Source organism: Paramisgurnus dabryanus, chromosome 1, assembly GCF_030506205.2.
Source record: "Paramisgurnus dabryanus chromosome 1, PD_genome_1.1, whole genome shotgun sequence".
Lineage (NCBI taxonomy): Eukaryota > Metazoa > Chordata > Actinopteri > Cypriniformes > Cobitidae > Paramisgurnus > Paramisgurnus dabryanus.
In genome coordinates, this window is record NC_133337.1 from 17,161,103 (window position 1) to 17,171,037 (window position 9,935).

Here is a 9,935-nt window from a genome sequence, read left to right on the forward strand (position 1 = left end):
GTGTGGAGTCTCCTTCTGTTGATCTGTTAATGGAGGTTTCTATCAGTTTGATTGTTGCCGGGGGTTACGCTACCACACAGAGTAGTTTACACACTGGAGGTGAAGATGTCGACACAGGACTCAAGTCACATCGCAGTGGAAAGATCTCAATAATTCATGAGTTTATTCTCATTAAACATACAGCATGAGAACCCGAGCGTGTGTGTGTGGGAGAGTGTGTGTGATGAAGCGGTCGGACTTACATTACAACAACCTGTGCTGCAGGTGAAGAGGCACACGTGCACACAAACTCATGCACATGGGTGCACACACACACAAACACACGCACACGCACGCACGCGCGCGCGCACGCACGCGTATCTCTATTTGGTGTAATGCAATGTGTTTGCGTGGTTTATGATTCCAAAAACACATTAGTTTTCACATACCGTACATTATTGTTACTTCTCTATGCCATGCCTTTCTGAAACACGACAATTTCTACAAAGCTCTTCGTTCTGAGAAAGTGCTGTGTGCTCCAATTGGCCAGCTATCCAGTACATTGTGATTGGCCGAATACCTCAAAAGCGAAAACGAAAAAGTCACGCTCTTACCATATTTTGAAGATTAGCTCTAAACAGGAATTAATTAAGGATGGACCAGACTACCGGTATTCGAATATTCGTTCCGTGGGTTGACATTAGATTTTCAGTTTTGAGATTCGAATGTATATAATGTATAAGCGCACCTCCTGCTTGGCAAAAAACTCTGCATTAACGCTGTAAAATATTTATATATATATAAATTTTGAGATTCGAAACTTGCATGACAGAGCACTGGGGTTTCTGCTAAATATCTTCTTTATTGTTCCACTGATGAAAAAAACATATTGGATGGTGTAAGTGTTATAAATAAACTTGATTTTGAAAGTATGCTGACGTTTTATTACAGTTTGTTGAACTTCGTTCATTTATTTTCGTTGTTTTATTTAAATAGCCTACCATTTATGTTGTCAGTAATTACTGTGCTGCTTATTTCTGATACGGGAATGTTTGTTTGTTAGAAAAATGTTAGGCTACCTTATTAAAAGTATTGCTCTTGTGTTTTGTTTCACTAATGCTGTTCTCGCAGGACGCGTGACTGGCACGCCGCTTCCGGCTTGCGCTGTTCTGTAGTATTTTTAAAGTTTATTAATTCTGAACGTGTCACATGTCCATTTTGCACGAAAAAATGGCACTACACTCCCTTGGGTCCGCAGCAACACATCCGCCACATAATAAAACTGTAGACAAACAGACACACAGAGATTCCTGCCTTTATTAAAGAGAAAAATATGTTCAGCCCCTGCTTCCGAAGCTTCGAATATTCGATTTGATTTCTACTAGAGCTTCGAAGCTCAAAAAAATGGTATTCGGAACAGCCCTATCTTTATTACCTTATTAATATGAGCTGAATCTGATCCAAAAAATACAGAAGACCAAATTGATCGATTAACTTTACCAGTGCATCTTGAGCAGACCGTAACAGATTGGTAAGTTAAGGATTCTAAAAAACATTTAACCATGTCTGCATTTGTGATCGTAGATAGGAGAAACAACAAGCGTTTCTCTGCACTGTACAAAACAATCATGGTTTAGTCAGTAGTAAATTATTTATAGGTGCTTTTTAAAAGGAAAATTAAGAGGAAAAAAAGGAAACTAATTGAAGTCTCATAAACACCTTGAACGCATTATAAAGGTCTGCATGGATTTAGAATCAAACTTAAGAATAATGTTGAGCACAGATTCATTTTGAGGCCATGTTTACATGTGAGCATTTGCGTTTAAAACGTTTTAAAAAGGCATTGTAAAATGAAAACGATCCTCGTCTATACTGGCATTTCAAGAGTATCTTCGTCCACACTATACACGACCATAAACACATAAAACATGACCATTTGTGCACTCTGGGTATGTACATAAAAGCATCAAATAACTTATTACTCTAATAATAGCTTAACTTTAACACATGTATGCAGCCTATGGGTGTGGGGTATTGGCAAAAAATCCTATCTGGATAATTGCGCCGGTAACGATAACAGACAATATTTTGTATCCTTGAAAAATGTGTTTGTGAAAGTCTTATATTGTTCTAGCTCCCCTACGACATTTTAAAGGTCACGTTCTTCCTGGTCCCATTTTTTAAACCCTAGTTAGTGTGTTATGTTGCTATAATAGCATAAATAATACCTGTAAAGCAGGGGTGTCCAATACGTCGATCGCGATCGACCGGTAGATCGCACATAAGTTAACTGCTGCTCCACGCGCGAAATTGGCATTATGGTCTTAAAATACTTGCGTGTTTCACAATTACTCTGAGTTGCTGCGCCTTTCTTCTCAAATGTGTTTTTATGCCAGGCCGCTGCAGCTCAGTTGTCTAACTTCCGAAATTCACCAAGATGCGCATTCTTGACTTCACCCAGGAGCTGATCCATGCGCACGGTGTGTGTGCGCGAGCGAGCAAACGAGAGAGAGAGAGGGCGAAGCAGCGTAGCGCTAATTTATATGCTTCTAATACGGTTGTCATTTTCTAGTTTGTTTCACTAAACCGCATCTCCGCTATTTTAAGGAATACTCGACTCAATGATTTTTTTTAACTCCTCAAAAATAATAAGAGTAATGGTAACAGCCCTAAATTCAATGTAGATGTATAGTCCTAACAAGCATTTAAAGTGTTATAAAATAATTAACTGTGTTTTTAGCAGGTAGATCTTGTCGGCTCTATCATTTTAAAAGTAGATCGCCACACAAAAAAGTCTGGACACCCCTGCTGTAAAGTGATGAAGCTCAAAGTTCACTGCCAGGCGATATATTTTCTTTAATAGAATTCCTCTTTCAAAGCCTACAGTGAACGGCCAGTTTGGACCACAACCCTCTACTTCCTGCTTTAATGACATCAGTAAAAGTTTTTTGACTATCCTCCGCCCACAGGAATACGTCAGTCACCAGCTTTGGCTCAAACGGCTCTGCTAAGCAAAGCTGCTATCGAATCACAGCACACTAAACAAACTACACAATCAGAACTCAATACGCATTTCTGAAGGAGGGACTTCATGGAACAAGGAAGACATCAGCCGTTTTGAGGACAGTGTAAACAGCGCTATAGAGTTAAGTAAATTGTGTGAAAAACATCACGTTTTTTACACGTGAAACATGAACACATGTTATATTGCCCACTTTAAACACAATCAAAGCTTCAAAAGCATAGAAAAAAACGGAGCTTTAATATGATCAATAATAGGTTAATGTTGATGCTATTAACCAAACAGAAAGGTATTTATTATTTAAAAAGGAAGCTTTCAAGTAAATACCATAGGAATGAATGGGTCTATGCTAAATGCTAACACATTCATGACACGCTGTACAGTGCACGCATTGAAAAAAAATAGATATGTATTAATTCGTCTAAGTTGAGGTAATAACAGTTTAATATGCCAAAAGGGTAAACTATTCCTTTAACAGACAAATTACTAAAAACAAAATTTGTTTTATGTAGCAAACAAAACTTAAATTAAACTTGAAAATCATGTCTGATCCACTCCACATTTCTGCCGTTATATTGGCCTTTACAACGTCCTATATGGCGTTTAAAATTACAGTCTGCCTTTCATAATAAGCCCGTTAAATTGAAACAAAACATAAACAACATTAGAACAATATTCAAACCCAACAATACTAAAACAAAAATATAAAACAGACATTCTCTATTAGGAAACATGTTAAAACAATCTCATATAGCATTTATTATAGTTGGTTGGTAGTGTTTTTTTTACAATTATGGGCAAAACCTCCGTTGCAGACCTCCATTTACCTGAATAAAAATTATTTTTACTTTGAAATTGATGCACTGTCACGTTAAAACCAGCTGTTCGTTTACATAAGCCTCTGTCTACCTTCATTTACACTGCAGCACCACCCACAGAGTTTTCAAACTAAAACAGGGTCTGCAGCATCTACCAACAATTCCATGTATGAGGTTCAAAAATAGTGGTGTGGTCTAACTGAAAGGCATTAAAATGGCAAAAGTAATGCGTTTTAAAATGTAAACGCATTAATGTAGACATGGTCTGAACGTGGTTGCATATAAACATCAATAATAAAAAACATCATTAGAGTACGTCACAAACATTACACAGATAGAACATCAATCAGTCTACAGTCAGATGGGTTACAAGACTGAACACACACACACACACACACACACTTACGGACAGATGTAAAACAGTGAAAGATCACAGACAGCAGCTCATAAACTCATCAGTAAAGAAATGGTAAAGAAAAGATCACAGAGATCAGATCGAACTTACCTTTCTCTGATACCACAGCACTGCATCACGCACTTTACACGCCATTTACATGTCACAGCTCACACGCACCATCATTTCAAGCTGGGAACACAGAGAGAGAGCGAGGTAGAGAGCGAGAGCAAGAGAGAGAGAGAGAGAATTAAGGCAGTGTGACGCACTAAAGCTCCTCTTACCTGAAGCACAGGTGTGTCTGAAAATAACACTTGACACACACTCTTAATCAAACACACACACACACACACACACACACACACACACATACTCCTACAGATACATACATAAATTTACATTTAAAATGTAATTGTTCATTATAGTTAGATTTAAAAGGCATTAGTGCATAAGTGTGTGTGTGTTATTTCTCCACCTTCAGTTTTGGAACAATAAAATCTGTTCTATAATCAGACACGATGATCTTCTGATGTGTGCGTGAGATCTTGACCCACACGCCCAGTTTCACACCCAAATGTTGAATCTAGATGAATCTAACCCTGTGTGTGCCTGCGTGTGTTCATGGTTTTTTTCAAAAGAGAGTAAGTTCACCTAAAAATGTAAATTGTATAATTTGCCTTTCCTTGTTTTCAAACCTTTCTTCTTAACAAAAGCAGAACGACAGAACATCAGACTATGAATCTCAGCTGTTTTTCTGCAGCATCACACCAGACAATAGTTCAGATTTCCTCTCAAATCATCAGAGTTCAAAGCTATTAAAATATCAATCATTGGCTGATGTTGTATTAAAGTTGTTTCGCAACCATGACAGTAGTTGTTTAGTCCTCTCTGTTATTACACAATAATAAATTACTATGGTTTGTAGTTGATTTATTAACACTGCATCACATGTGTGTGTGTGTGTGTGTGTGCGTTGTTATAAATAGAAAGAGGCTTCAGTAGTGCTGACATCAGAAAGAAGGCTGAGGATCAAATAAGCATCTCACTTTCATTTTCTATTAAAAGCACAATTAGAGTCTGCCTGTAGTCGATAGTTTTCTCAGTTGAAACCCACGTCTGAGCATCATTACAGCATATATTAAAGTGTTTCCTTTTACAGTCATTTCTTCATGCTTTAAAACAATTTGAATGGAACTCTACACCTTTGACTTATTTTACTACACAAGGATCTTTGAATATGCAAACTCAATCCTCGTCTCTACTCAATCACACAACTCGGACCAAAGATATAATGTACATAAATGCTACATTCAGTAGTTTCAGACACGTAACTGCTTAGTCTGGTTCAACACAAAGCATACGTGAACTGTGCGTTGCAGCACTAATCTTTAAGTGCTAATCGTAGCTAAAGCAGCTAAGCTGTGATGGTTTCAGTGCCGGGTCTGAGTCATCCAAACATAATATCTATGACTAAAACTACTGATCCACCCATACAACTGTGTCTGTGACGATACGATTGTTACATCCATGTCATTACTAAGGCTCTGTGTAGTAAATGCCGCACCATCTGAAAGCAAATGATGGCGATTGACTACTAATAACAGAATCGGTTTTACTGACAAGATGCATATGGCAATTCTATGCGATATATCGCCCAGCCATACCATAGACAAATAAACATCAAATAAAAACCTGATTTTGGAGTTTGTTCAGTATCTGCATTAATTTTACAAACATCTAGGCATCATACTAAACAAAAAACAAGTCAGTTTTACCAAGGGTTCATTCTTCGTACATCACTTACTAGATCCAAAATCAAATGTGACATCCGAGATGCTCAGATTGCGCTAATATGATCACGCTAATTCGGTTCTTTGAACACCTTTGCTGTTGACGATTAGTATGGCAGGAGTGAATTATCTGAGATCATTGAGCGTTTGTGCACCACATGAAAAGCCAATACATATAGATAGTAGAAACACGGATATCTAAATATAAAAATTTGCAACAATATCAGGAGTCCACATTAACTGAAAGTCCTGCATCTGCTGAGTCTGCACAGAAAGTGTAGTAAAGAACAAAGATGTGTGAAAATGTATGCAAAAAAACCTTATTTGCTTATTAGCATTTTTTGTCACAGGAAAGGGACAACTTTGTACAGAGTTTTAAAGATAGAATAGATAAAATTTCTAAGCAAACCTTTCATGCATGACATTGTCAAGTACAATCTAAAAGACAAAACTAAAATTGGAGATAAGCTGATTCAAAGGAAACTTATTTCACACGGAGTAATATTTTTTTATTGTGGCTTACATCTAGTACTCACATCTAGTACTACTGGTTAAAGATATCTGTTTTTATAAAGGAACATTTAAAAAGGATAAATGCATTGTCATTGTTATGAATAACCTGAAACTGACTTTCATGACTGAACATGAATGGATGTTAGTGCACACTCAAGTGTGTGTGGCTCAGCTAAAGCTTGCAGTCTGTTTCTATGTAAAGCTGCATGTTTTCCTGTATGTGACCTATAAGAGGAAACAGCTGCATGAATAGCATTTGTCTGTCTGTCAACGTGACCTGCGTGTGTATGTGTGTCATATAAGTCTCTAAACCTCAATGTGTGCTTACATTGGCAAACTCACTGCCTAAACTAACCCATTCACCAGCCCTTAACACATATCATAGGCTTACATCTTTATGTATCTGTGTGCATGAAGACAGACTTTAATCTGGACCGGAGGAAAAATAGCACAGAGAAGCTATTCATGGAACAAACAACCAAAAATAACCTTGAAAAGCTTCAGAGATGAACGGCTGTAGACACACACTTGGAAACTCAGTGGTGACCTGACTTAACCAACAGACCTCAATTTTGTCTGTCTTCTAACCCTACCAACACTGCAGCTCATCAAATCTTAATGAATCTGATGTAACCCTGGATCAGACCAAATATGACCAAAAAAACATGAACGCAGTACCCAGATACGAGTGACAACCAAAACGAACACATATGACAAAGGCGAAACCTGAGGAGACCTCCTCCAACCAAACCAAACGAAATATTTTACCATGAAGATTCAACAGCAAGACAAAGAATCAGCTGAACTGTCACATCTTTACAAAATGAAACAAATAAATAAAAATAAACAAACCGGTCGACAGCAAAAACAGATGCTTATCAAACACATAGGTGAGATGAGAGACAGACAGTGAAATAGACGAATCGGTTTCATTTTTCTCAACGCATAATGTCTGCTTTTCTCTTTTTAGAAACATTACAGCCGTTGCGAAAAGCACAGTCTGTCTGTGTGTGTGTGTGTGTGTGTGTGTGTGTGTGTGTGTGTGTGTGTGTGTGTGTGTGTGTGTGTGTGTGTGTGTGTGTGTGTGTGTGTGTGTGTGTGTGTGTGTGTGTGTGTGTGTGTGTGTGTGTGTGTGTGTGTGTGTGTGTGTGTGTGTGTGTGCGCGTGTGTATCATTCATTGCCATTTTCTTACCTTCATGAACCTCAGTCCTTTATGGGAACATGAATGTGATGAAGCGCTAAATGTTTGCAGTCTGTCGGTGATGGGTTTGTTTTCGGTGTCTTCACATCTCAGGGGTTGACTGGAGAAAATTCGCGCTAACGTTACCTACACGCAGCTCAGCTCAGCTCAATTTACAGATAAACACGACATCCTTAACGACGTGATAATTGTCAAAACGATATTTACCGTACAACACACGACATATGAACGATGTTTGATGTTGATTTAGAGAGAGCATCCATAATGCGGTGAAAAATATTTAGTGCTGTATGAATAGTAATGATTAACGGCCCCCTCTAGCGGTCAAAGGATTGTGCGAGTGTTGAATAATCGACATTACATGCAATAATGGTTTAAAAAATGTAATAACTATTTGACACACGCGTATGTCTAGTTTAAATAAATGGTTTTAAGAAAATTCTGTGTATTTAATTAGCTGTGACCTAATCAACGGTTCCTTGGACGCAAACATTCAAACACATCCGGTACAAGACGCTGAACCCGGAAGCAGAATCCGAGTTTGATTGACGGCTGGAGAAAACAAGGCGCATAATACCATCGAAATTTTCATTTTATGATGACACAAACAAATGAAAACTATTGAATAATGACACGGATTGATACGAGACTGTGAGGTGAGTCTGAAGCTGTTGGGAAAGCTTTGCGTTTTAAACGCTAAAGATCGTGAATGATTAATTATATGTTTGTTGATTGACCTGTATTGTGTTTCAGTGTTTTATTCTAATGTCTTTGGCTCAGCGGGTTCTTCTCACCTGGATCTTCACGCTCATCTTCCTCATCCTGCTGGTTCTCAAGCTGGATGGGAAGGTGAAATGGAGCTGGTTCATTATCTTTCTGCCCGTCTGGATCTTTGACAGCGTGCTGCTGCTGATGTTGGGTGTGAAAGTGGCCGGTCGGTGTCGGACGGGTCATGACCCGCGACTGAAGCTCTGGTATCTGCTGGCTTTAATGATGAAGGTTGGATTCTGTCTGACTCTGTGCGCGCGCCTTGAACACATGACAAACCTGCGGCTCGTCTTCATATGTGTGCCTTTATGGACGCTCCTGACGGGAGCCATGATCGAGCTGGGCTACAACATCCTCCCACAACACACACACTGATATACACACACACATTTGATTGAGCTGGGATACAACATCCTCCCACAACATTCACACTGACACCCAACACAGACACACAACACACACTTGATCAAGCTGGGCTACAACATCCTCCCACAACACACCTGATTGAGCTGGGATACAACATCCTCCCACAACAGATACACACACGTGTGAATGAGTTGGGCTACAACATCATCCTGCCTAAGACACTGCAGACACACAATAGCCTCAGATTGTTTTTCAACATTTTAACCATCTCATTTTCATTGGATTAGAAAATAACAAAATGGAAAAAAATTATCAACTCTTTAAAGCCTTCGTTTTTCAAAGCTTTGATTGTGTTTACGTTGTGCAATATAATGTGTTCATGTTTCATGTGTGAAAAACCGCAGTATCAAATACTCTTACATTGATATCATATATCCGGGAAGTAGAGAGCTGTAGTTCAAACCGGCCGTTCTCTGTAATCCTGAAAAGTAAATTCTGTTAAAGAAAATATATCGCTTGGCATTGAACTTTGAGCTTTATAATTTTGCAGGCATTATTCATGCTCTAACAGCAACCTCACACACCAACTAAAGTTTAAAAAATGGGATCACGAAAAACAACCGCTTTAAATGGAGGTACTGTATATGAATAAAACATTTTTCTTTTTAAAATTGAAAGTGAAGGTGTTGTTTTTTTTTTGGAAAATTCTTGTGATGAACTACACCTGTGGACTGATATTTTATCTTCTAACACAATGATTCAGATGAATTTAAGCATCCCAGAAATTCTTCAGGTCACAACACTCTCAGCAGGTCCCTTCCAGAAACACCTTAATATTTTGTACAGGAACACAAAGAAAATCTGTTGACTGGGATGTCAGATTGTGTTATAAAGACCTACTGTGTCTTTTTATCCATTATAAACAGACAAATGTTTTTTGTTGCAGTCAAACTTAGTCAAGTTTTCTGTAAATTTGAAATAAAAAGCTTCTTATGTTTCAGTATGTTTCTTTTGCTGTTTAATAGATGATCATCAGCTCAATAAAGGTGACATATCATGAAAATCTGACTTAAGTGCTATAAT

The 9,935-nt window shown here is 38.2% G+C and overlaps 2 protein-coding genes across 5 annotated transcripts in view; one reads left to right on the forward strand and one right to left on the reverse strand.

The window, feature by feature from the left end:
- The window catches only part of phtf2 (putative homeodomain transcription factor 2), a 29,656-nt gene extending 21,287 nt beyond the window's left edge, over positions 1 to 8,369 (reverse strand). For all 4 annotated transcript variants that reach the window (XM_065263423.2, XM_065263424.2, XM_065263422.2 and 1 more), the window contains exons 1-2: positions 7,710 to 8,369; positions 4,325 to 4,405 (exon numbers count right to left, since the gene is read on the reverse strand). In XM_065263423.2, the coding sequence (XP_065119495.1) occupies positions 4,325 to 4,369 (45 nt within the window). In that variant the 5' untranslated portion in view covers positions 4,370 to 4,405; positions 7,710 to 8,369. The remainder of the gene's footprint in view (positions 1 to 4,324; positions 4,406 to 7,709) is intronic.
- Positions 7,714 to 9,852, forward strand: LOC135745057 (transmembrane protein 60-like). The gene is made up of 2 exons (XM_065263467.1): positions 7,714 to 7,776; positions 8,472 to 9,852. Exons 1-2 carry the CDS (start codon positions 7,714 to 7,716, stop codon positions 8,859 to 8,861), a joined length of 453 nt encoding a protein of 150 aa, XP_065119539.1. The 3' UTR covers positions 8,862 to 9,852.
- The last annotated feature ends 83 nt before the right edge of the window (positions 9,853 to 9,935 follow it).